Source organism: Orcinus orca, chromosome 14 (assembly GCF_937001465.1).
Source record: "Orcinus orca chromosome 14, mOrcOrc1.1, whole genome shotgun sequence".
NCBI lineage: Eukaryota > Metazoa > Chordata > Mammalia > Artiodactyla > Delphinidae > Orcinus > Orcinus orca.
Genome location: NC_064572.1, coordinates 66,236,730 through 66,264,346, shown reverse-complemented (window position 1 = coordinate 66,264,346; position 27,617 = coordinate 66,236,730). Strand labels below are relative to the sequence as shown.

Genomic DNA, 27,617 nt, shown 5'->3' with positions numbered 1-27,617 from the left:
AGCTAGAAAGCGAATGTTGACACTGTTTTTGCAGCCCAGAAGGAAGAGGACATCAGGCCAGAAGTCACTCACAGCTAAAATTGCCAAAGATAATTTAGATAGCATTGTCCATTATGGCAACCTATTTCAAATGAATTTAAAGGAAGGCAGACCCATAGTGATAAATAGATTACTGAAGAAGAATTTAATATAGATACCTAAAGTTAAATCTTTGACTAGTTGATTCAGATGTCTAATTATGCTTTCCATACACTCTTTCAAAATATATTTGAGTACCTATTTAGTGAATAAGTAACACGAAGAGCTCAAAATTGAAGGAGATTTGCCCTTAAGGAAACTTGTAAGTAGCATGAGGCAGACACAGAAATGCAAAGACGGTAATAACATCAGATTTCTTCAACTGCCAGAGAGGGGAGACAAGTACAGATGGGTTAGAAAACATTTTTAATAAAGCTCCTTGGGAAACGTAGGATTTTATTGGTCCCTGACTGAAAGGCAAAGTTTTTTTTAATATTTTTTCTTTCTTTTGGTCAAGATACTAAAGTAATGCATATTCACTTCAGAAAATTTGAAAAATACAAAAAGCACAAAAGAGGGAAATTAAAACAATCTGTATCCCTACCACTCAGCGATAAGTAGTATTCACATGGTGGTGTGTTACCTTCCACTCTTTTTCCTTTTTTAAAAAAAAAGGCAAGTAAGCTTCTGCTTTTTCTTTTTGCCTAATTCTCAGAGAGTACTTTTCTGCATCACTGTGTGTGAAACAATACACACACAACTTTCTCCCAGAGCAAGTCTCTGTAAGATTCTCCTGTCACTGATTTTGCCTGACACATGCTCAATCTGCATGTACAGTTCTTTCTTCATTTCCAGAAAATATGTTCCGTTACATCTTTGACTTGGGGCTCAGTTCCTCCATCAGAGGCCAACAATCTGTAGATTGGTTTATATTCCCTGTCCTTCTTATCTCTTATCTTCTCTTCAATCATTTTTATCTTTTCTTTCCACCTGCATTCTAGGAGAACTACTCAAGTTTGCACTCCACTTCACTGACTATTTTCCACATCAATTCTGTTCTTTACTAACTTCAATGTGGATTTTAAATCTGCTATTGCTTGCTTTTGTTTGGTTTGGGGTTTGTGTGTATTTTAGTCTCTTTACAACTGTTCCTTATTTTATCCATCACTTCCTTTCTGTTTCATCTCTGCTTTATCATAGAGGTAATGTCATCTTGGACTTATAACCCAGATGATAGTCCTCTGTCCTGTCAGGGTCACTGTGTTCTTAACCACAACGGAACATCTAGAATCTTCATTCTGTGTGCTAGGAAGACCAACATCCCACCTAGTATCTCCAAAAATTCTTAGAGGAATTATATTTCTCCTATTCACTGTGGCTTTGATTTCCTGTTTCCATAGAATTCCGGATTCTCAATTGGCACTTTTCTCTGGCACATACTGTCCCTTTTCTGAGATGTGTTACCTCACATCCCTCACCACCCCATCCCTGACCCCACAAAGCACAATCCAGCCACTGGGTTGATGCAGCAGACTGTCACCAAAGGTTTCAGGTACAGAGCACAGTAAAGAACTTAAAACCAACCTTCGGACATCCCATTCTTAGCAATTCCTTGGTCATTCCTGCTCTGAGAACTGGTCATCTCTTCCAGAAGAGCCCAGCCTACTGCCTCGCTGTTGGTGTTGTCTGCTCTCCTCTCTCATCCTCTCCTATCTCCCCCCATTTCCTGCTCACCACCACTCCTCCCCTTCCCAATTGCAAGCAAATTCAAGGGACTGTGAGTTGAGGTCCAGGTAGATTTTCCTCAATTCACCTCTATTGGCTTTAAAGTTCTCATCCAGTCTCTTTCTTCTATTTTAGCATCAGGCTTTATTTTGGCCTTAGTGTTTGAGACTGTTAAAACTTTTCATCTATGTCTGTACCTTATTGACATTTAACAAGAAGTTGAAAATAGCTACATTCAAATGCCACTTTGAACAAAAATTCTGGGCTGTTCATCAACAAATTTATTTATTTATTTACTTGCTTATTTATGAGATGTTTCATAGCATTTACTATCTGCCAGAGATCATTCTAAATGCTTTATAGATATTACCTCATTTAATCCTCACCACCACCCATCTGCACACAGATGAAAGTTAGGTCAAACCATATTAATAACTTTTGTTATTTTGCATTTTGTTTTTATCAGATTCATACTGTGACCATGTTCCCCATTTAAAAAATATTTTTCAAAAACATGATTTTAATGTTACATAGCAAATTTGCACAATTTATTTTGAAGAATATTCTTTTATAAAAATCTCTGCATTATTGTTTTTTCATATATTCAGTTTTTACAAAAGAAATTGCTGGGTCAAAAGGATAAACTTGGAACAACTCACTTAAGAAGTAGATCAAAATATCAGTTTCATGACATCTTCCCCACCCCTGGTATTATTCCTCAACTCCCTATAAACAGAATGCACGAAAGGGAACTTTCTGTTTCTGGGAATGAGGTGTGTGTGTGTGTGTGTGTGTGTGTGTGTGTGTGTGTGTGTGTGTGTGTGTGTGTGTGTGTGTGTGTGTGTGTGTGTGACAGTAAAGAAAGAAAGAAATATGGGAAGGTGTTAAAAAGACATATATGTTTCTAATAAGAAGTCCAGAGGTGACACAAGTTGCTGTAGCAACTGATATATGCTGTCAGGGGTTAAGTAAGAGAGAAAAATTATAGTCGATAAAGAACATTTTAAGAACTCGTGCTTAAATTGTTTAGGTAAGACATTATGTAACCTTGTGCAGTTAAACATCAGAAACTGTGAAAAACTGTTACCAGCAAAACTTGGTACCAGTATCTCTCCTTTACAATGAAACAGAGAGAAATATACAATCCTATGTTAAAATCAGTGGCAGTATTCTTTTTGTCACTCATCATCATCTATTTGTTCAACAAACACTTTTTCAGCACCTACTATTTACCAGCATGCTGGAAATGAAAAAAAGAATGAGATAAAGTCCTTGCTCCCAAGAACTCACTATAAAGTAGGGAAGACAAAGGTACAAATAATTACACTAGAAGATGATAAGTACCATTCCAGAGACATCAACAAACCAATAAAGTAGGAAGTGACTAGTTCTGCCTAGGGAGTCAAAACAGGCTTGACCCCAGAAATGAGCATGTGAGCTGGGTATTGAATAAGAATTTTCTATGCAGAGAAGGGAAGAAAGGCCTTTCCAGGGAGAACGAAGAGCTTAGACTCTGTTGCATAAGTCAGAATATACCAATGGCTGTGTCTTGCATGGGTTACAGGTATGTACCAAAATACAGGTATGTACCACCCACAGGATGGCCAGGTGGGACCTGGGCAGCTAGCATCCCTGGGTAGCTAGCATCCCTGGGTTAGTCCCCTCCAGCCCTGCACATTCTCATCTCTCTCATTCCCACATACTGTAGATATAGAATTTTCTATGATACTGTGATGCAAAGAATGTTAGGAAGCACTGCCCCAGGTTGCTGAGAGATGACAGAGGTTTGTAAGGCTGGGAGTAATAATAAGATCAGGTTGGAATTTTTAACAACTTGATGGCAGACAGGAGTGGAGAAAAACTGACTCTTGGGAAGGAGAAGTAGGAGGCTGCAACAGATTATATGTTCAGATATACTGGCTGTCTCACCAGGTAGGGTCCCTCCCTTAGTAGGATCACACTCCTGCTTGGGGATATCAGGCTTAATCATGTAACTTGCTTTGATCAATGAAATATGAGTGGACAGACCCTGTACCCTTCCTTTGCCAGCAGAAGTTCTGAGAGCATATCAAAGGTCCACTATTACACTGTTTTCCCTCTGTAAGAGGCCAGCACATCCCAACAGAGTCAGTCTGAAATAAACAGGACGTGAAGCAGGCCTACAGTTGACTCTCAAAGACCAATAATGTGAGTAAAACATAGATCTCTGTTGCTATAAACTACTGAGACTTGAGGATTATTTGTTACAACTTAATCTGACTGATACAGAGGCTAACAAGGCCAGCCAAGATAGAGAATATGAGTGCCTGAACTGACAGCTAGTCCCCTCAGAGTCAGTAAATCAATCAGTGGAGGTTCTTAAATGATAAAGTCGCAAGAGAAATATGCTGTTTTACAATGGCTCCCAATCAGGGGTACGAGGATCCCTGGGGGTCTTTTACAAGGAAGATATGTCCTGCCAGGGCTGGACTGACCATATGCATTTGTGCTCCTCCGAGTTTACATTCTGCAAATATCTGCTCAGCATTTATTTACTCTAAATGGGAAGTAGCTGATTTCCTAGCAAAGCTTATTTCCCACTATCTTAAATCTGCATGTGAACCACAAGCTGAAATCTGAATAATTCATCTTTGCAACAGTGTGTGGCAATCAGAAATGTGACAGTCAGAAAGAATGTGCCAGTGCTTGACCCACACCATGGAGGAGTGGCTTACCTTTTGGGTAAGGTCACTGGCTTCACTGATGTACCGATCTCGCTCCTTTTCCAGTTGAAAGATAATCTTTCTCTGCTTCTGAGCCTCTTCTTTATAGTTCTGGATTTCTTCCTCCAGGTTTCTCCTGGCTTGTTCGTGGAGCTTCACCAGGTCTATCTGTTTCTGGGTTGCACTGACCGTCTTAAGCATATTCTAAAAATAAGGACAACACACCAGCCCCATTACTCAAAATGTTGGGAGATTTTTGGTTAAATTTACTCCCTGTCTTAATCCTAAAATAATTAGATGCATTGTTTGGGAGATGAATAAAAATAATCATATTTTTTACAGCTTATTTAGAGCTTGTTATGTTAATTCTGCACAGAGCACTATAGACATACCTATAAATGCACTAAGAGACAACATCCTCAGGAAGTGGGCACTATATCGCTCGCATATTAGGGGTAGGAAACTGAGAATGAGAAGTTAAGCTACTTGCCTACAAGTTCATACAACAGTGGAGTTAGGATTTGAATCCAGAGCTAGCTGACCCCAAAGCCAACCTCTGTCCCAGCTCTTGTCTTTTTCTTGTGAAGTTAGAACAGCTGAATCTAATCATGTAACACAGGCTTTGACTACAAAATAAAATAAAACCAACTTATTAAAAATACAGATACCCAGAATTAACATACACTCCAACAATATCACTCAGAAGAATAGAAAACAGGTGTTCAAACAAAAACTTGTATGTGAATGTTCATAGTATCACTATTCACAAAAGCCAAAAGGGGAAAATAACCCAAATGTCCATCGACTGATGACTAAATAAACAACATGTGTTATATCCACACAGTGGAATATTATTCAACCATAAAAAGGAATGAAGGGCTTCCCTGGTGGCACAGTGGCTAAGAATCCTCCTGCCAATGCAGGGGACATGGGTTCAAGCCCTGGTCCAGGAAGATCCCACATGCCACGGAGGAACTAAGCCTGTGAGCCACAACTACTGAATCCCGCATGCTACGACTACTGAAGCCCACGCGCCTAGAGCCCATGCTCTGCAACAAGAGAAGCCACCACGATGAGAAGCCCGTGCACTGCAACGAAGAGTAGCCCCTGCTCGCTGCAACTAGAGAAAGCCTGTGCACAGCAAGAAAGACCCAATGCAGCCAAAAATAAATAAATAAAAATTAAAAAAAAAAAGGAATGAAGTACACGATACAACATGGTTGTAGCTTGAAGACATTATTCTGAGTGAAAGATGCCAGACATAAAAAGTCACATATTATATGATTCCAGTTATATAAATATGCAGAATGGTCAAATCCACAGAAACAGAAACCAGATTCATAATTTCCAAGGGTGGGAGGAGGGGAAAGTGGGGAGTGACCACCTCACAGGTACTCACAGGTACAGGGTTTCCTTTTGGGGTGATGGAAATATTGTGGAACTAGACTCATGATGTTTGCACAACACTGTGAATGTACTAAATGTCACTAATGGCAAATTTTGTTTTGTATGTATTTTACAACAGTAAAAAAGAATTAACCTGTTTTTTTAAAAAACACAGATGTTCCAACTCCAGAGACTCTAGTTCAGTGGAGCTGTTATGCACCTAAATTTTTTTAAAAAGCTGCCCTGCTGGTTTCTGATGCTATAATAGAAATGCCTTGGGTTGGCTGCCCAAGGAGCCAGGTTGTTCCTCTGAAACACAGAGTTAATAGAGTGCAACTCTGGCAGCCATGCTCATGATGGAGCAGAGCTTGTCTGTTTCTCTAGCCACAGCTGAATGGATCCCGTGACTTTTGAAATAGGGCCTCCAGAGTTTTGTAACTCAGTAGAAGATGTAAACTTGAGAGCTGCTGGTGATAGCTTTTTTCTGCCATATGGACAGGGAAACAGAGAGAGACGATCCTCACTAAAAGACAGAAATGAAGCAAAAACTCAGCTGGAAGTCTAGTGGTGGAAGTAGAGAGCTTTCTGTGCATCCCAAGAGTGTTAGGCCAGGTTCCTATCTGTTCCTGAGGCCCAGCTGTATCCTTGGGTTCCATGAGGTGCCTCATAATTCCTTCACAAATCTCTAACCAATACAGACCTTCAGCCAGGTCTGAAAACCACTGGCATAAACAGGTTAAAAAAAAAATGAACATTAAACCTTGGTCGGATGACAATGTAGAAAATGGAAAAGGTCAACTTTACTTTCAAGTATTGAATTAAACATTTGCTCTATGAAAGATAAAGCCACTTCAACATGACACTGAAAGAACCAAATATATTAACATTGCCGCCTGTCAAAACTATGTCACTCACTCACTCAATGGTGGCATTTCAAGTCAGTGGGGAAAGAATGTATTATCAGTAAAGGCTGACTGCATACCTGCAGAGGGGCAGGTGCTGTGCCAGGCATTAAGGATGCAACGGCCCGGGAAAAAAAAAGTTAAAAAAGTACCCTGCCCTAAAGAAGGAGTTGACGTAGTCAGATCAAACAAAATAAGTATAAAATTAATGTGTTAGGTGTCCTATTGTGGCAGAAAACCTATAGGTTGTTTATCAGAATATATAAAATATAAATGGATTAAATATTGTATGTGTTACAAATAAATTTAAAAATCTAAATCCAACATTATTTACATATATAAATTTATAGAATAAAGAAACAGTTACTAGGATCATGCAAAAAAAATTGATGACTTTCTTAAGGAGTGCTCAGCATGTAAAGATATCTAATCTTATACTATTTCCTGAGATTCCCTAAATAGTCTACTTTAAGCTAGAGAGTAATCTATTCAATACTTTGTTAACATTTATTCAATTCTGGGAAACTTAAAGAAGTAATAAAAATTCGGAATGAACAAATATAGGCTGTATCTACTTTGATGAGATGAAGCTATCTTGGCCAAAAGCCATCAGGCTGTCTGCTCCGGAAGCAGCCTGCCCACTCTATACCTGGCCCATCGCTTTTTCCTCCCTGGAGGAAATCCTTGAGCAGGAATGTTTACCCTAAATCCTTGAAAGTAGTTAATCTCCTAAGAGTGACTGTCAATCAAAGGAATCCTCTGGAAGGGGCAAGGAGGGGAAAGGGGGAGTGGTCTGCCTTGAATGGAGGATTTCCAGGCCTCAAGCTCCCCCAACCCCTCCCTCAGCTTTGGACCATATTGAGCTCAAAGACTAGGAGAAAAAAGGGCCAAAGACAAAAACGAAAACCTACAACACTCCTGAAAAGATGGTGGAAAGGTTAGAGACTCTTTATATGGCCAACCAGCCATCCTTCAAACACCTAGAAGTTAAATTTTATTAGCACTCACTTGTATTTTCTGGATTAGCACAAGTTGCAGATTATAGATATTAAAATCAGAAATTTTGGACTTCCCTGGTGATGCAGTGGTTAAGAATCCGCCTGCCAATGCAGGGGACACAAGTTCGAGCCCTGGTCCAGGAAAATTCCACATGCCGCGGAGCAACTAAGCCCGTGCGCCACAACTACTGAGCCTGTACTCTAGAGCCTGCGAGCCACGACTACTGAGCCTACGTGCCACAACTACTGAAGCCCGTGTGCCTAGAGCCTGTGCTCCGCAACAAGAGAAGCCACCGCAATGAGAAGCCCGCGCACCGCAACCAAGAGCAGCCCCCCACTCGCCGCAACTAGAGAAAAGCCCGCGCGCAGCAACGAAGACCCAACACAGCCAAAAATCAAGCAATAAATAAATTTATTAAAATCAGAAATTCTGATCAACTGCTAAGATGCCAAATAACACACCAGCAATAAAAACAGAAACCACAAGACACCCTGAAATCCCCTGCTGGTTTATATGATAATTCTCCGAAGTCCCTTTGTGCTCATAGGTGATAATGCGGTTTCAATTCACAGCCAGTGAATGGTGGAATGTGGATAGCTGCTTAGAGGAAAATTGAGCACTATTATTAATTCTAATCTACTTTTGTTTGCCTCAGAGTTTTCTCTCCCCTGCAACCAGTTATAGGCAGATATTATAGCACTAAAGAAAGACATTTATTTACCAGTGTTAGTGTAACAAACTCACCTTATTCAATAGGTCCCTTTCTCTCAGAAGCTCATCCACTGCTTTCTTATCAAGTTCTGCTTGTTTCTTGGAAGCCTCCACCTCTACATCACCAGGGAGAAAAACAATAATAAATATAAAGAAAACCTAAGAAAGAATCTGCCAAAGCCAAAGTGACATAAAACTGCTTTATAGGGGCTTCCCTGGTGGCGCAGTGGCTGAGGGTCTGCCTGCCGATGCAGGGGACACGGGTTCGTGCCTCTGTAGCTATAAAACTACTTTTCGTTGAGTGTTCCGTGATCTTCATTATAACTCAGTGAGGTAGGTCTTCCTGTCCCTGAGGCTTAAAGGCCTATATGCCAAGGGTGCACAGCCAAGAGGTGGCAGGGCTGAGATTGGGAGTTTGGTCTCTCTGACTTCAAAAAGTCCTTGCTTTTTAAATCTTTTTTATTATACAAGTAATTAGAAATACAGGAAGAAATTGGAAATAAAAATAAACAGAAGGGAAAATTTTCTAAATCAGAATCTACTTAGGATTTTGATGTGTCTCTTTTCTGACTTTTTCCTATGCAAATATACATGTGTATATAAATATGAATATTTATACACCACATACACCAAGAGGGAATCATACCACACATACAGTTTTGTAACTTGTTTTATAATTAACAAACATAAAATAAATACCTCTCTATATTATAAATGTATATCTACATCAGAATTTCTAATGACTTCATATTTCACTGTATAAAAATGTATAATTTATTTAGCCAATCCCCATCTTAACATTTAAGTTGCTTCTTCTTTTTTAATTTTTTTGCAATTATAAGCAATAATCCTATGAAAGTTCCTGTTCATTTGTTCCTCTAGGAGAGGAAGCCCTGGATCAAAAGTGATTTTCTTTTTAAAAACATTTCTCCCCTACTGCCGAATTCTCTCCAAAAATTAATAGCAGTTTAAATCCACACCCAAACCACCACTGTTATTATCACTCTCTTTGATCTTTGACAACCTGATAGATTTTTCTAAACCAGTATGTCCATATTTAATTTACATTTCTTTGATTAGTAGTGAAGTAGACTACTTTTCCTGTTTAATAATCATTTATTTGTTTTTCTGTTTTTCAAATTGTCCACACTGGCTCTTTGCTCATTTTTCTCATGAATTGTTTACCTTTTTATGAATTTGTAAGAGCTCCTTATATATAATAAGGATACTAACTCTTTGGCAATATTTTAGACAATTTGCCTTCATATATAGTCTTTTGCTGTTAAAAAAAAAAAATTACCTTTAATTTCATTAAATCTCTGCATTTTGGCTTTATTGTTCCTACATTTGACCTTAACTTTTTTCCCAAAAAGTAGTTTATTGTCATACTACCATTTTCTTAATAATCCATACTGCACACTGGTATGAAATGACACCTTTATCTTAGATGATAACCGTGGGTCTTTTTGTGGCCTTTCTGATCTCCATTGATCTGTTTATTCAGGCATTTTCACTAAACTATTTGATTACTGAAGTGTTATAATACATTTCACCTGGTAAGGCAAATGTTCCCTTCTCACTCTTCTTTTCCAGAATTTTATAGCTATTGTCACAAGTTTATTCTTCTGGAGGAAACTTAGAATCAGTTTTCAAGTCCCAAGCAACATAACTCACTGAAATTTTTTTTGGAAATATTAAACGTGTAGATTAATTTGGACAGATTTATATCTTTATCATATCGAGTTTTCTCATCCAGAAACTTGGTGTATCTGTCCATTTTTCAAGTCTTTTATATCCCTCAAAAGAATTCTGTAGTGTTTTATATATATATGTCTTACAGATATCTTGGTAACTTTATTCATAGATATTTTATTACTTTAGTTGCTATTGTGAAAGGGGGGTTTTCCATCATATATTGTAACTGGTTCTTTGTAGGAAAGAAAGCTATTGATATCCATATATTTATTTTATAACCTGCACCCTGTTGAACTCTTGTTAGTTCTGGCAATTTTTCAGTTCATTTCTTGGATTTTGTGGTAGGAAATCATAACATATGTGGTAGGAAATCATGCTCCTAACCATTATGTCACTCTTTGATAGGGCACAACAAAAGGAAGTGCTCCGTAAGAAGAAATAATGATGTTAACGATATCTGTAAAATAACCAGAAGAGAAAGCACGATGACTTCTGTAAACATGATTTAGGGATGAAGGATTGGGTTCAATACTTAATGGATAAAATTTTTTTTCAAAGCTTAGAACTATCACCAGCAAAAATACAGAAATTTTAATATGGAGTGTTTTCTGAAATTCACTAAGCCAGTTACAAAACATGCTCTACTAGTTCTATTTTTTTTTTCATATCTGTCATGGAAGACATTAGATTGTAAACTCATGCTAGACTGTAAGCATCCTGAGGGCAGGAACCTCCATGCACCCAATGCCTAGCATAATGCCTGCACATAGTGTGTACTCAATTTATTGAATGAATAAATAAATGGAGAAATTATCAATATCAGCTGCAACTGTGCCTCAGTAAAAGATTATTTCCGATGTCTTAGGAGGAAAAATATCTGCACTTCTCAAAGACGTGACAAATATTTCTAATAATCTTATCTAGACATTTAGATTTTACTTAACTTTTAGGGAGGCACTGTACATTTTTATGCTTCTATGTATGTTATCTCAGTCAGTAATTTACAGCTGAGGTCAATGAGGTGTTCCTACCCCACATTTTCTGGTGCAGTCAGAATTCAAACCCTGATCCTCTGTCTCCAAGTCTCTGAGCTGTTTCTACCACACCATATTTAACTAACATATCCTATTTTTAATTATATTCTTTTTCAGAATGAGATAGTATTCTCTTACTACTTTTATAAGTGGTAATATATCTGGATAACAATAGATGACTTTTTTTTTTTTTTTTGGTCGCACTGCACGGCATGCATCCCCGACCAGGGATCGAACCCACACCCCCTGCAGTGGATGCACAGAGTCTTAACCACTGGACCGCCAGGAAAGTCCCAATAGATGACATTTAGTAAGCACTTACTGTGTGCTAGGCACTGTCCCAAGAGCTTTCTATATGTTAGCCATTTCATCCCCAACAGCTAAATGTGATAGAGGTGGGATCTGAACCCAGGTAGATTTGACTCGAGAGTTTGTATCCTTAATGATGTTTCTGTACTACACAGCCTCCTGTGGCACTTAAATTTTCCCTTCACAGGTCAATGTGATAGTTGGCTAAAACAAGTGTTTCCCATATGGTAAAGTACTAACAGAGGAAAGGAGTTAGAAGCCATTAATTTTTGTCTCACTGATTCTGGGTATACTATTGTCTCAAATACTGCTCATGCGGAATATTCATTTGAATTTATCCCGCATCTTCGGTGAAAAAAGAAGACTGAAGGAAAAGACATGTAGAACCCAGACCTAAGATTATAGATGCTATTTACTCCATTGACAAATACTGAAAAATACTTTGGGCTCAGTATAACCTGTTGAAGAGTTTTTTAAGGTAAGAAAGTTCAAGGTATTCAAAACCATGTCTCCTCCATATTATCTACTTACCGTTTTGAATGTTATTTTACTGAATTCATTTGGCATGGTTTGTGTTTGCATGCATGGAGTTGCCAGATGACATTGGTTACCAATGAAACGCTCATAAACTAATAAAACAAAGCACAAAATGATTCTTGGCTTACCTCTCTCTAATCCCAAGATCTGATTTTTCAGGGTTTCCTTGTGCTGTTCCACTTCTCCCTTTTGACTTTCAATCTGGTGCAATTTCTTATGGATTTGTTCTCTGATTTTGTTGAGCTTCCCAATCTCAAGGCGCAACTGATGGACTTCTTCCTCTTTGGCCTATGATTATTGAGAGAGGATTAACCAGGGACACTCAGTCAATAAAGAGCCGGTGACTGGATGATGGTAAACTCACAACCAATAAAAGGACACTGTTCCTATGTCAGTGTAAAGCTGTTCTGTGGGATTAAATCAAAACACACAGTTTGGTTTTTGAGAGAAACTGAAAAAGTCTATATAAGCCATAATAAAATATATGGCTATATGAGCTAAAAACAATGAAAAGACTGATTAAACCTGATACCTCAAGATACCATGGAATTGTTGAATCAAACAAGATAAGAACGCTGAGTTGTATCATAAATGTGTGAAATTTGTGTACAAATGCTGTAGTGATTAGCAACTTTCATAGACTCACAAAGTGATCTCTCTTAGAGGTTATTAACATGCTATAAAATATTGAGTCTTTCGGATCCACATGTCCACTGTAGTGCAATTACATAACGTTAGAAAAGGGGCCCTCCTTCCTCAGAGTATGTTAGTCAATGACTGTATATATGGACAGGTGGACAGGGTAGCATTAATAAGCAAGTCTACACGATGTCAAAAGGTATCAAAACAGCAATTCCAGCAAAGTAAAGCACCAGATTTTTGTCTATGGATTTCAAGTTTTATGAATTTTTTTAAAATTCATTTTTAAAAAAATGTGCCATTCTTAGAAATGACTGGGAAAGCAACTAGTGATCCTACTGCAAATAAAGAGTAGCAATTATTCCTAGTTCTTGACAATGAAGAGGCTTCACTTAGCTGGGCACGTTATCCTCAGATCACTGCTAGAAGCAGAATCCCATAGGTTTAGGATCTGATAACAAAAATATTCCATCTTTCAAGGTGCCCCATGCATGTCATCAAAGGAGAGAATTATTGGCATAAGTATTTTTCCTTTAATTTCACCTTAGGGGCTAATACATTATTTTGCCTTCAGTAGTCATTTCATTTCTGCTTTAACTTGGAGCATTCTCATAAAGAACGGTTTTGAGTCAAACATTTCTGGACTGCTTAAATGTTCCTCAGCCTCAGATCCTACCAGGTCCAAATTAGTTCATCTAAGGCCCCTTTCAATTAAAACAATAAGATGTTCTAATTCAGTAGTTATTAATCCAGACCCCATGGTTAGAAAAATTAATCCAGACCCCATGGTTAGACTTCAGAAAAATCCTGTAAACCTCTAAGACTGCACGCAAAACAAGACACAAGATGTGCAAATAAGTGTGCGTGCGTGTGTATGTGCACGCACACACACGCTTTCATCAGATTCTCAAAAGGTGCTGTGATGCAAAAACTGTTAAGATTTACTACTCGAATCAATGTATTTTCCTGATTAGTCACTCATTTTATGCCCAGTATTCTAACATGACTAGAGTAGGGCTTATGGATTTTTCAGAATTGGTGATAAACATAAAGCCGCGCTGCTAAGCATGTAGGCAGACAATATGTATCCAAGTATAAAACGGTTATCCAAACTTAATTTGCAAGCACTCTTTAATCAGGGCAGGGAGAATAGGAGACCTATCTTGAAATTTACATTGGACAGAAGTGAAAATCATGATTCTGCAGTCCTAAGCGTAGATATCAAATAGTACCAGTCCGTCCCCCACCCCTCTCACTCCATACAAGTAGTGAAATACAATCTCACTTCTTTGCCACTCACATGTGTAAATGGTTTCTAGCTCTGGGCAACTGGTTACTTGCAAGGCTAAATTACAGAGGTGAACATCTGAGCTCACTTTGGAAAGTATTTGCATAGTCATATGATTAATAATCAGCTTAGCAATGTTATAAGAATGGAAGTTATCAAACTGCTTCCGGGCATAAAGCAATCACTGTAGGTTTACACCTGCCTCTGAAGGACCAAGGCTAATCCACGTTATCCAACCAAAGGCTAGAACAGCATCAGCCAATTCATATTAATAGGGAATGAAGGAGGACATGCTAGGGAACAGATATGTCACTTGGTGTTTACTTTGAGCTCCAACGCCTTCTGCTGGTTTTCCTGGGATAGCTGCTCACAGATCAAACTATGCTGTTCGTTTTCTTGCTGAAGTTTAGCATTTCTCATCTGAAACTGCTCCAGCTCCTTTGCAGCTCTCTCATTCAGTATCTGAAAGATGCAGAATGAGCTGGTTAACGCTTTTGAATCTGATTACAGTAGCTGCACATCCACGCAGGAGGCCATGCAGACCTCCTGGGACAAGCACGGCAACCACACTTTTTTTGTCTTCGCAGAAATTGTTCTTTCTCCCCAGTGAAAGCATGAAGGCACTCAAATATGATGAATGTTAAATGGCTGGGGGAAATGATGCCTTCTAATGAATAACACAGAGAACACATTTTGTTTTCTGGGCACCTTGGGAAGTCTTGTTCACAGGTGGTGGATAAATATTTTAATGCCTGTTTGCCATTTGGCAGGCTTAGCGTACACAACAATTGCTATAATCATTGCAAATGAGCTAGAGATCCAAACGAGCTTTATCGGCTGTGGGGCTCAGAAGCTATATCTTCAGAAGCAAATCCTGCATTAGCATGCCTACAACATTTTCATGAACAGAACCATTCACTAACACCAACACAAAACAATTCCCCTTCATCCAACTTAAGTCAAAACTGTGGAGTAGTAGTGGAATGATTTCTACCTCCCTGACTTCAGTGTCAGTTGGATTTTCCCCTTCCCAACTTGACTATTCAGAGAAGACAAGGTTTTATAAAAACAGAGGATTATATTTTGGGAAGTCATTTCTATTGGGAAAATATTAGGGAGATGGAGGGGTATCAAAAAAAAGAGAGAAGATGGCTTAGAAGACACTTACTCCAATATATAACTTCCACTCAAGCAAAAGTTAAACACAGAAAGAATCTATCCAACTTCCCATCAATAGGGACTAAATAAAATTTTCCATGGGTCCTGGATGTTGCTAAACAAAGTACTATAGTTTTAACGTGATAACCAAAAAGCTCTCAAATTTCAGGCTCAAAGAAAGCCACATGTTTTTTTCATGGATGTTGCACACTGCATATTATCTATTTGATTTCTGGCTTTATATAAAATTAATAAAGCAATTGACAAATGTGTTCTACTATCTAATTTTTTAAGTAGAAAAATGATGTATGGCTTAAAAATACTTTGGAAACTTCCTAAGAGAACATGTTTTCAAGAAATGATTTTTTTCAATTAGATGAAATGGTTCTTCTTTAAGAAATTAGAAAAGACAGACTAGCATTTGTGTTACCTTAAACTGTTATTACAGAGGAAATGTTTTTTAAATATTTAAAACGCATAAAGACAGTCTGTGGTTTCCCAAACTTGAAAATTAAACCTGTTAAATATAAATCACGCTATATTCACAGGCTGGAATGCTTAGAGCAATGAGAGTGAATGGTCTTCTGAGCTCTGTCCAATAGAACTTCCTGCAATGAACTAAATGTTCTCTACGTGCACTGTCCAATACGGTATCTACTAGCCCCATGTAGCTATGGAGCACTTGAAATGGTGCTGGTGCAATTGAGGGACTGAATTTTTAATTTTATTTAATTTCAAATAATTTAAATGTAAATAGCTGTATGTGGCTAGTGGCTACCCTATTGGATACTGTGGTTCTATAACTATGTGGCAACAACATAAGTGAATCTCAAAAACAGGATATGAGGAGAAAGATATTAAACACAAAAGAGTACATCCTATATAATTTAATTTCTGTAAAGTACAAAAGCAGGCAAAACTAACCTCTGCTTAGAATTCAGAAGAGCGCTGACCTCTGGGGAGAGAGTGACTGGGAAGGGGCACAAGGAGTCTCCCGGGGTGCTATTTCTCAGGCTGGGCGCGGGTAACCAAGACGTGTTCAAGGGGAGAAAATTCATCAAGCTGTATACTTGTGACTTATACACTTTTCTATGTGTATGTTACACATCAATAAAAGGATAAAAAGAGATTAACCTGTTGGAGCATGGCAGGAGGGGGCTGGGGGTAGAGTATAGGTAGAGCATATCTACCTATAAGAGCCATTCAAAGACCAAACACAGTACAGTGCTATGTGCTGTGTTACCAACATCCACCAACATCTGCAGTGAAGGGAGTTTGCTGCTTTCCAAAGAAAATTCAAAAATCCCCGTTCTTGTCTGGCCAGGCCCCGTGGTGCAGCCCTGCCCAGCCTACCTTCTGTTCCTTCAGCTGCTGCTCCAGCTTCTGAAGCTCCTCCTTGCTCTTCTGCACGTACTGCTGCAGGGCCTTGATTTCTGTCTGCCTGGTGTCCATGTCCGTCTGAATCTGCTTGAGCTCTTTCTCTAGTTTTTCCTTCTTCCGAGTCTCCCGCAAAGCTTCGTTCTGATGTTGCTGGATTTCTTGTTGGAACTACAGGCACGGAAAGGACGATGGGGGTTGGGGTGCAGGAGATGAGCCCCTCAGGACGGGTCTCAACCAGCTGAACTTCTCCCGCTCTCAGATATTTTCAGGGCAATGACTCTGAAGTAGTATTTCTCCTGCAGGAGAGTCATCTTTGAACTTCAATGTTCAAACTTTTCAAGAATATTCTGTATTATTTTTCAGAGCCTTGGCACCAAACAGCCACCCTGAAGGTGGGAACAAATCCACAAAGAAAGGTATAAAATCCAGTTAAATACTGGAAGCCCAGAATTCTAGGGAAGTCAAACATGGAAAGAATTCATCTAACTCTCCATCAACAGAAACTAAATAAAATGTAGCCAGCTACCCTAAATAGGAAAGTGTATTTTCCATGAGTCCTGGATATTGCTAAACAAAGTACTACAGTTTTATCATGACAGCCAAATTCTATGAAAAGTCCTTCTCCTATCTCATGATCAAAGGAGTCTCCTGTTTTTCTCCTCAAGCCTGCGCTTGTATACCATCTATTTGACTTCTGGCTTTATAGAAAAGTATTCAGAAGGATTCAGCTAGATGACTTCCTTACACAGGAGAAAGGCCAGGGGAACTGCTTTCACCATCCCCAGATGCAGGGCGCCCTGGCTGTCACAGGGGACACCTTCTTGGGCCAGAAATGTAAGCAGTGCCCTATCTTGGTAACTTCTCAGACAGAGAATGACTCAGGTAAAACTGCTCTTGCAAAAACAAACCAGAGAAATAAGCAAAACAATGGATGCTTCATTTGGTGACCGGGCCAGGGGCAAGGGGGGGGTGGGGGGGAGGGAGGGTCATAAATCTGAGAAAGGAACAAGACCGGAAGGGAGCCTGGAGAAGGACAAAACCTCCTCCTAGAAGGTAATGGTCCTTGTCTTGCTCTCCGTGTCAGAGCAGACCTGACTGATGGTCTGCTCGGCCTCTTCCCTGGACCGCTCCATTTCTTGTTGCTGTTCAGTGGTCTGAGCTAAGGCCTCTCGTAATTTCACCACCTCTGAGAAGAGTTGGTCTCGCTCTTTTGTCACTTCTTCTTTGAACTTCAGCAAATCTCGGATACTAAAATAGAAGAACATGGGAGTCAGACGAAATGGCCATCTGCTCAGGGAGCCTTCTTATCATCCTCTGAGCTCGTTTTCATGGGAAAGACTTATGGTCAAGGATCAACACTATTCAGGTGTGAAAGAGAAAGATCTTTATGCCCTGATTTGGGAGCTGTTTCTGAGGGTTTTTTGTTGTTTTTTTTGTTGTTTTTTTTGCGGTACGCAGGCCTCTCACTGTTGTGGCCTCTCCTGTTGCGGAGCACAGGCTCCGGACGTGCAGGCTCAGCGGCCATGGCTCACGGGCCCAGCCGCTCCGCGGCATGTGGGATCTTCCCGGACCGGGGCACAAACCCGCGTCCCCTGCATCGGCAGGCGGACTCCCAACCACTGCGCCACCAGGGAAGCCCTGTTTCTGAGTTTTTAACTGAAAAAGAGGATGTTCCAATAATAATATGCATAATATGACCCCTTTTCTTATTTTTAAGCAATTACAGTCTGTGTGTGTGTGTGTGTGTGTGTGTGTGTGTGTACTATAGGCATTTTTATAGAAGTCCAGAAAAATAGGCATCAAATTGATAACTGGTTATCTCTGAGGAGTGAAATTTAGGGTGGAAGAGTTGGGGGGGCTGATTTCTACTCCTTGCTTTCCACACCCCTGTAGTATTCATTCTGAAAGTAGAAAAACTATGTCTGATAAGACCTGTGCAGCAGAATTCATCTAGAACAAGGCAGCTACTTTAGAGCTGAGAAAGCAGAGAACTTGCATTTGAGACACTTGCACCTGACAGACATCAAATGACTGTTGGAAACACAGTAATTCGATAATATGTATCGACCAACACTTTTGATATAATTGTTTAATTAAGAACCTTCAAAACCGCAAACTCTTCTCCATAAACAAGACCTTAAATTCTAAGGTTACTGTAAAGACAGACAGCTACACCTAAGCGCACTGCTGAAGATAAAATTCTGAGTTGGATTGTTTCATCAGTTCTCCTCCTCATGTTCTGATTTTCATTAAAACTCCTCCTAGCCAAATCAGTTCCCTCATGATGCTCTTCAACAGTTGTTCTTCAATAGTTGCTCTGATTGTGCATGACTTCTTTTAATAAGAAAATAGAGTCCATTATTATGAACACCACATCTACTGTTTATTTTACCTATTCAACATTTGATAAACGTATCTAGAAAGTACAAGAAATCTAGACAGCAGGTAGATTTAGTTAAGGATGCCTAAGGAAGTGTATGCTCATTCCTGGCTCATTAATTTATGCAAGGTTTTGCATGCCCTACAGAGTGCTAGATTCCTGGAGGAAAGGTAAAGATAGATGTCTTCCCTCAAGGAGTTTACAGCTTAATGGGCAGAGAAGCTCAAATAATTTCAGTACCATGTGATCAGTGCCATACTTGAGGGAGATGTTGGGTCCTATGGAAACAGGGAACACAATGACTCTTCTGCCTGGTCACTGGGTCTGAGGCTTGGGAGGAGTTTGGAACAGAGATGCTGACGGTGATAAAGTTAAGATGGTGTTTAAGATAGGTCTTGAAGGATGAATAGTTGTTTACTGAGTGGAGAGGGAAGAAAAAGGATCCCTGGCATAGAAAACAGTATGTCCAAAGACATGGAGGCATGAGCAAGCATGGTGCTGCTGGGCGTGAGTCTAGCAAGGCTGACTGGGGCAGATCTACAAAGGGCTCTGTAAGACACGTTCAAGACTTTGGGCTTTATCCTTAGGAAACGGGTAGCTGTCGAAGGTGCATATGCTGGAGATGGAAGCATGTAGCTACATGTTTTAGAAGAATAAGTCTGGTATGGAAGATGGTAAAGAGGGGAGATGTCTCCTCAAAGGCAGGGAGAACAGTTAGGAGTCTACTGCCAAATCCAGCAGAGAACAGGGGAGCCGCTGCTGATAGGAGGAGGGGAAGAATGAAGTGATGTTTAGAAGACTGAGTCAACAAGACAAAACGTTAAGGGATGAAGGAGTAACAAGTGTGAAGAGCAACTGTTTTCTGGCCTAGAATCTGAGGTGGTAGGAAGGACAGTGATATGGCTAATCATGGGGCAGGGGGTGTATGGGAGGGGCTGGGAATCTGGGTAGAAAGTCAGCCATTCCACACAAGTTTGAGAGAAATAAAGTTAAAATCTTTACTCATTTTAAAACTGTAGCACTGATTTTATAGAGCCAGAAGTTTGATATAACCATGAATTAGAAGCTCTTGGGCATGGAGAAAGGGAGTATTAAAAAGAAAAAAATGGCAATAGATAGAAAGCTGTCTCTGGGAACCCAACAAAGTAGAGTCTTGTATTCACAAAGAACATTCAAGATGGTACCGGCAAGCCCCAGGCTGTCTGTTGAAGAAGGAGGCCTCTGCAAAAGCAAGTTCAACATGAATCAAGACGGCTATGACCTACTTGCTATCCTGGTCCATGGAGAGTCCAGACCCTTGCTCGACTAGTTTGCTTAGGTTCACTATTTCCTCTTTCAGGGCAAGAATCGTCTCCTTTGCCTTCTGCTCTTTGTCATAGGCTGAGTCCACCATCTTCCAAGCCTTTTCAATTTCCTAGGTGGGTCATGGGATATCAGTGAGAAAAACCAAACTAGGTTCCAGATGCAAGCTAAATTGAATAAATAGAATAATAAAACAACTACATTATAGAAGCTATTTATGGGGAAAGAAGATTACATGTTATACACTATGTATTAAATGTATATTGATTTACTGCATTGTTCAACATGAGTTAGTCAATACTGAAAAGCAGTTTTAAAGGGGATACTGGCAAAGGATATTTTCTCTTGTGTAGGTAAATGTGGCCACAGGGCTGCTACATACTACAGGGGCTGCTATAACTAATGGTATTATTTCTAGTAAAGATGTTAAGATAGGTTTACAAAATTGAAAATGAAAGCTTATGTGCTTTCCAAGTCCAGATATTTTATAGGAAAAAAAAAAAAGCTTTATCACATAAGGAATGGTCTTGGATCCAAGTCCTAAATTTGAAGCTCTTGATAGGTTCCATATTAAAAATATATTTTGCCCTCAGGCCCCAAGTGAGCTCCTGGATGGCAAGGTGAACTTTAGAGCCATCCATAGAAATGAGGTCTTGGCTGTCACCTAATTGTACACAACAGCCTTGATAATTCCCATTTCCAGAAACCCAAGCCCAGGCCTTCTCATCAAATGCTTATAGGGGAAAAACAAAACTATTCTGAATACAAAGTGGAATATTAACAGAAATACTTAAAAGTGAATTACAGCCATTCGAGTACATGGACGAAGGACAGTAAATGTTGCAACAGCCTTGAGTTTTGCCCTGCCACTTAATTTTCTTGCAAATTTTCATCAAGTGCAATGTGAGTCCTTTTATACAGGTAAGAATCTATATGCTTAAGGTGAAAATATTATTTTATGTTGACAAGGAATAAAATGAGTGGAAGAAATTATTTAATTAAATAAATTCATGCTATTACATTAGAGAGAGAGAGAGATGATTCTTGGGTAACTGCAGCACATAATTTAGTGATTCAAAACAAAATGTCAGTTTAAGGGGTATGTTTTTCTGTAGCAACCATATGTACTATTTTTGGCAAAACAAATGAAGGATATTTAAATGAAATATGATTATATGAAATCTTGTCCAAAGCAAATTCACCAATTATATTTTAATCTATTCATGACTTCCATTTCCAGTTTTTTAATTTACAATAAAAAGTGGGGTCTTTTCTCATCATAACATGATTTAAAGCCTTCTTATATTGGTATTTTGCAAGGAGAAGAAGAAAATAACAATAGAGAGAAAAAGACACTAAAAATAGTGGTTCCTAAGAAAACAGGTAAGTTACATTTTGCACTAGTCTTGGAACTTCATTAGAATTGGGGTATGTTTAATTGCATGATATCAAGGGAATTATCTAAAAAAAACTGCGAATTATTTCTCAGCACTAGGGTTTCAATTATAAATTAAAATATCTTAACCTCTTAACACCCTGCAATCTACAAGGAACATTTGTGTTTTACCTTCAAAATAATGCAACACACTTGAGGATGAAAAAATAAAGTGTAAATAAAAGCCATACTTCCTCAATATCCCTCCCAGACTGAATCCCTGTTCTTGCATTATGAGGAAATGGGACGATCAAGGCAGAAGCAAAGGGGCGATAAGAGGAAAGATCATGAAAACTACCATCTGGAAATTCTCAAGGTAACCTCTCCTAAAACACTGGAAAACGTAGAAACATGAAAAGATCTTTTACAAGCTATCATCATAAGATATTTAATTACTTATCTTGGGTCAAACAAGACATACTGATATTCCTAATACTATACTTACTTATGGCCAATTGTTTTTGTGAACACAGTATTTCTTAGAAACCAAGCCAGTAAGGTTCTACCTTATTTTCTGCATTGTGAAATTCACTCAAGCTAATTAAGTTCTTTGAAAATTAACATTATTCCCTAGGCTTAATGAATATATAAATCATGTAAACTTTTACTTAATAACTCTTTTACTACCAGCCTAGAGCTGCCAGTATAATGAAAGGATGATGTTTTAAGTACAGGATGCATTTATGAAAGCTCGCCATTGGTTCCATTTCTAGAAGATCACTGACCTTCTTCAGGGATGTGATGGTGATCTGATCATCCTGAGAGAGCTTCAGGGCAGTGGCGACCTTCGCAGAATTAACCACGATCTCCGCATTCAGCTCTCTGCACTTGGCCATCAAACGCTTTTCATTGTCATAAGACTTTTTCATGACAGCATGAAGCTTCTCATATTCAACCCTAAATCTCTCCAAACTTTTGTCCCCTGTAAGTTCGCTGAGAACCTCCTGAAAATCCCTTTCTATTTCTTCATACGCAGTTTCCTCCAGCACTAGTTTTTCACTCTTTTCCTGTTCAAAAGGGCAAAGACGGGAATGAAGATTGAAATATTTACCCCATCACTATTCAGGAATGACTTATTATTCGTGAATAAAAGACCTCCATACAAGCAAAGATTGAAATATTTACCCCATCACTATTCAGGACTGACTTATTATTCGTGAATAAAAGACCTTCGTACAAGCAAAATAAAAGCCACTGACAAGCAGACGATTTAAAGCTATATGATGGGAAGGCTCCTTGTTCATCCCGATACCTGTATATATGTATACGTAGCACTGGGACAGTAATATTTTCTACCACATAGTGTTAAGGATTAGATTAAATGGGATAATTCATGTTAAACACTTAGCCAAGTGCCCGGCAAACAGCAGGTACTCAATAAATTTCGAGAGCTATTATGATTATTCCAAGCCTGCTTCTTACTGCCCCCAGGACTGCAGATGGAAGCCACGGTATGTTGAGGTCAGACATAATATAGATACCATGAAACCACACTTACAGTGGAACCCATCCAGAACATGGAATATTCTCTTTAAAAATATCCCATCATTTTTACCCCTTAAAAAATTAGCCTAGGTCATCTCCACAGGAATTTTGAAATGTCCCCTGGGCAATGGTCATGGGCCTTCACATTTGCTTTCCATGATTAGCTGGGCAGCAAATTATTTAAAATGTAAGCCCAAACATACAGATGTAATTCAAGCAAGTCTGACTATGACTTAGATGATAACCCAGGACTATATGGTTATATATGAATTCTTATTTCCCTAGTGTTATGGTTGAACTGTGTCACCTAGAAAGATATGTTGAAGTCCTAACCCCCAGTAACTGTGAATGTGACCTTATTTGGAAATAGAGTCATTACATATACAATTAGTTAAGTTAAGGTCATACTGGAGTAGGGTGGGTCCTAATACCATGTGACTGGTGTCTTTATAAAAAGGGGGAAAATTTGTAACTATGTGGTGTGATGGATGTTAACTAAACTTATTGTGGTAATCACTTCGAAATGTACACATATATGTAACTCTCCTGGCGGTCCAGTGGTTAAGACTCCAAGCTCCCAATGCAGGGGGCACAGGTTCAATCCCTGGTCAGGGAATTAAGATCCCACATGCTGCGCAGCCAAAAAAAAAGAAAAAGAGAAAGAGAAATGTATACATATATCAAATCATTACGTCGTACACCTAAAACTAATACAATGTTACATGTCAATTATAACTCAATTAAGAAAGGGTGTAAAAAAAAAAAAAAGGGTGTGGCATTTGGATACAGACACACCCTACCCCCCACACGAGAACTCCATGTGACCAGTGAAGGGAGACATTAGGCTGGTATAGCTGCAAGCCAAGGAAAGCTAAGGGTTGCGGGCTACCACCAAAAGCTAGGAAGAAGCAAGGAAACATTTTACTCAGTCTCAGAGCATGGCTCTGTGGACACCTTGATTTCAGACTTCGTGGCCTCCAGAACTGTGAAATAATAAATTTCTGCTGTTAAGCCATCCAGTTTGTGGCACTATGTTACAGATGCCCTACTTCAAACTACATACAGCACAATAATAATTTAAAAAAGAATGAGTATGGTTAATATATTTACTCAGAAAATATTGATTGAACATCTGCTGTATGTAAGTTGGAATGATGGAGGCTGGAGGAGATATCAAAGTAAGGACTACACGGCCTTCCCATAGGAAATATATACATGAAGAGCTGATGCGGTATGTGGGCAGAAAATGGAAGTATAGAATTTGATACCTGCCATAAAATGGATTCAGAGTTCTACAAGAACCTATAGGAAGACGGAATTACTCCCAGCAGCAAGAATTAAAGCAAATTTCATAAAGGAAGTGGCATTTAAGAAGGCACAAAAGGGAGACTGGAGTTTTCACAGGTAGATGTAAAGAGAAAGGGCATTCCTGTCCCATGGCAAAGCTTCATCAAAGGCTCAGGGACAAGCAGGTATCTAGGATTTGAGATTGATTAAGAAGCTCAAGTTAGCTTAAAGTACAAGAAATATGACAGGGAGAAGGAAGGAGACTAGACAGGGAGTTAGGGACAGACTGGAGGCCTCGAATGGCATTCTAGGGAATACAGAGAGAATTATTCTGGAAGCCACAGGTAATCACTTAGCCTTTTGAGCAAAGAACTGATAAGGTTTGAAAGGTCTTATTTTTGTTTGCAACATTATGCTTTGATATTCTACACTAAAAAGGACTTTAACATAAAAACTCTATTGCTAACACTGTTGGTGGGAATGTAAATTGATACAGCCACTATGGAGAACAGTATGGAGGTTTCTTAAAAAAACTAAAAATAGAGCTACCATATGATCCAGCAATTCCACTCCTGGGCATATATCTGAAGAAAACCAGAATTTGAAAAGATACATGCACCCCAGTGTTCACTGCAGCACCAATTACAACAGCCAGGACATGCTTCCACAACCTAAATGTCCATGAACAGAGGAATGGATAAACAAGATGTGGTACATATATACAATGGAATACTACTCAGCCATAAAAAAGAATGAAATAATGGCATTTGCAACAACATGGAGGTACCTGGAGATTATCATATTGAGTTAAGTCAGACAGAGAAAGACAAATAGCATATGATAGCACTTACATGTGGAATCTAAAAAAATGGTACAAATGAACCTATTTACAAAACAGAAATAGAGTCACAGATGTAGAAAACAAACTTATGGTTACCAGGGGGGTAAAGAGGGTGAGGAGGGATAAATTGGGAGGTTGGGATTGACATATACACACTACTATATATAAAATAGATAACTAATAAGGACCTACTGTATAGCACAGGGAATTCTACTCAATACTCTGTAGTGACCTATAATGGAAAAGAAACTAAAAAGAGTGGATATATGTATATGTATAACGACTCACTTTGCTGTACACCCAAAACTAACACAACATTGTAAATCAACTATACTCCAATAAAAATTAATTAAAACAAAAACAAAAAGCAAACAAAACCTCTACTGCTAATCAAAGAAATTAACTGAGACAATCTCTAATCCCAATAATAAAGTAAAATTCAAACTCACCCTGAAGATTTTGGGTAAGTAGTCTAGTTTACCTTCTGCTTTGTCAAGCCTGCCTTGCCCAACATGGAGAAAGTCTACATATTCTTGCTTTTCAAAAACACTTGTACTGGGGCTTCCCTGGTGGCACAGAGCTTAAGAATCCGCCTGCCAATGCAGGGGACACAGGTTCAATCCCTGGTCCGGGAAGATCCCACATGCCGCAGAGCAACTGAGCCCGTGTACCACAACTACTGAGCCTGCGCTCTAGAGCCCAAGAGCCACAACTACTGAGCCCACGTGCTACAGCTACTGAAGCCCATGTGGCTAGAGCCCATGCTCTGCAACAAGAGAAGCCATGGCAATAAGAAGCCCGTGGACCGCAAGGAAGAGTAGCTCGCGCTCGCCACAACTAGAGAAAGCCCGCGTGCAGCAACGAAGACCCAATGCAGCCAAAATAAATAAATACAATAAATTTATTAAAAAAATAAAACACTTGTACTCTTGATTACACTTCTAAATATGATATGCAAACAAAACAGAGTCCACATCTTAAAACAGATGTGGAGTCACAAGCATATCTATATAACATTTTGTATAACAGCATTAGTACTAACGTTAAACTCAACACAGGTTTTCTTCCTGACTAAAAAGCAGATTATTGCAAAGATCACGATACAGCGATTCCACAAAGGAGGAAAAATCATATTAAGGAATGGTGCTGCTGCTCTGTACTTTCCCCTTGTTGATGCTAAACATAAACACACACAAACATTTATCACAGCAATGTTCTAGGTTCCATCCCTGTAAACGGTATTAATGTCAACACTTGATCACTAGCCTAATGATTTGTTCACAGGAAAGGTTTTCCCTGTACACTTGGCACTTAGCACAGGAATGGAAAAATATCAAAGAAAGAAAAGTTTGAAAGAAACTTTTATGAACAGAAGAGATTTGTTTATGTTGCCATTTTAAAATATACTGCTATTAAAAGCAAAGCAAAAATAATCTTTTAGCTGTGACCAATAACCAGTTGGTATCTACACTGTTACAGCATATAATGCTATCTAATTCAGAAGCATGATTTCAACATGAATTGATCAGAAAGGAACTGTGATGCTCCTTCATACGATACCTATCTACTGAGTGTTTACGATTAGCCAGGCAATGTTCTAGGTGCTGGGAGTACCAATTAGTGAAGGGAAGGAAAAGGAAAAAGGAAAAGAGAGCTGCAGTGAAAAATGAGACCAAAGTGGAAATGCCAACTTATGAAAGCAGAAGTGAGGAAAACTTGGCTGAGGTCAACTGAAAATAAAAATAAAACAAATGAAGGAATGACAGGAGATTGTGAAAGGGAAGAGAGACTGGGAAATAACTAGTTTATAGTATTTGTATCTGGGGCTTACATAGGGTAAATGAAGAAGAATGAAATACACAAAGATGACTAGTGGGGGAGAAAAGGAGAAAATACTCAAAAGGAAACAACGGAAAAATTCAAGGAGAACTAGAAGGAACAGGAGGAGGAAATGGGAAGAAAAGAGACATGAATGAGTGTGGGCACCGTAAATAAGAAGTGTGGCTGCAGGATGGACACAAGAGAGAGATGCCAGTGATGGAGCCTGGGGAGGGAGGAAGATGGAGAGTATGAGAGGGACTGTATGATAAGGAGAGAGTGGTTGACCACAGGAAGATGGAGTTTGCAAGGGGGGGACTAGATGTGGAGGAGATGGAATGATGAGGGGATGTGAATGGTGTACAGGAGACCAGGGAAGGAACTGGAACAGGGGTGGGGGCATGATGGTGGTGAGAGAAGCTGGCACCAGGGCTGGCTTCATGGGTGTGTCAACTATTCAGTTGCACGGGGCTCCTTGCTCAGAAGTGCCCTAGCCTTGGTTTAATGCTCTGCTGAAATTCTTAATAATTTTTTTAACAAGAGGCTCTGCATTTTCATCTTTCCTTGAGCCCCACAAACTGCGTAG

The 27,617-nt window shown here is 39.2% G+C and overlaps 1 protein-coding gene across 1 annotated transcript in view; it reads right to left on the bottom strand.

The window, feature by feature from the left end:
* The window catches only part of CFAP58 (cilia and flagella associated protein 58), a 116,789-nt gene that overhangs the window by 88,237 nt on the left and 935 nt on the right, over positions 1-27,617 (bottom strand). The window contains exons 2-9 of the mRNA XM_049696823.1: positions 22,326-22,607; positions 20,129-20,277; positions 17,575-17,731; positions 16,457-16,651; positions 14,270-14,407; positions 12,147-12,306; positions 8,477-8,559; positions 4,458-4,649 (exon numbers count right to left, since the gene is read on the bottom strand). Of these exons, the coding sequence (XP_049552780.1) occupies positions 4,458-4,649; positions 8,477-8,559; positions 12,147-12,306; positions 14,270-14,407; positions 16,457-16,651; positions 17,575-17,731; positions 20,129-20,277; positions 22,326-22,607 (1,356 nt within the window). The remainder of the gene's footprint in view (positions 1-4,457; positions 4,650-8,476; positions 8,560-12,146; positions 12,307-14,269; positions 14,408-16,456; positions 16,652-17,574; positions 17,732-20,128; positions 20,278-22,325; positions 22,608-27,617) is intronic.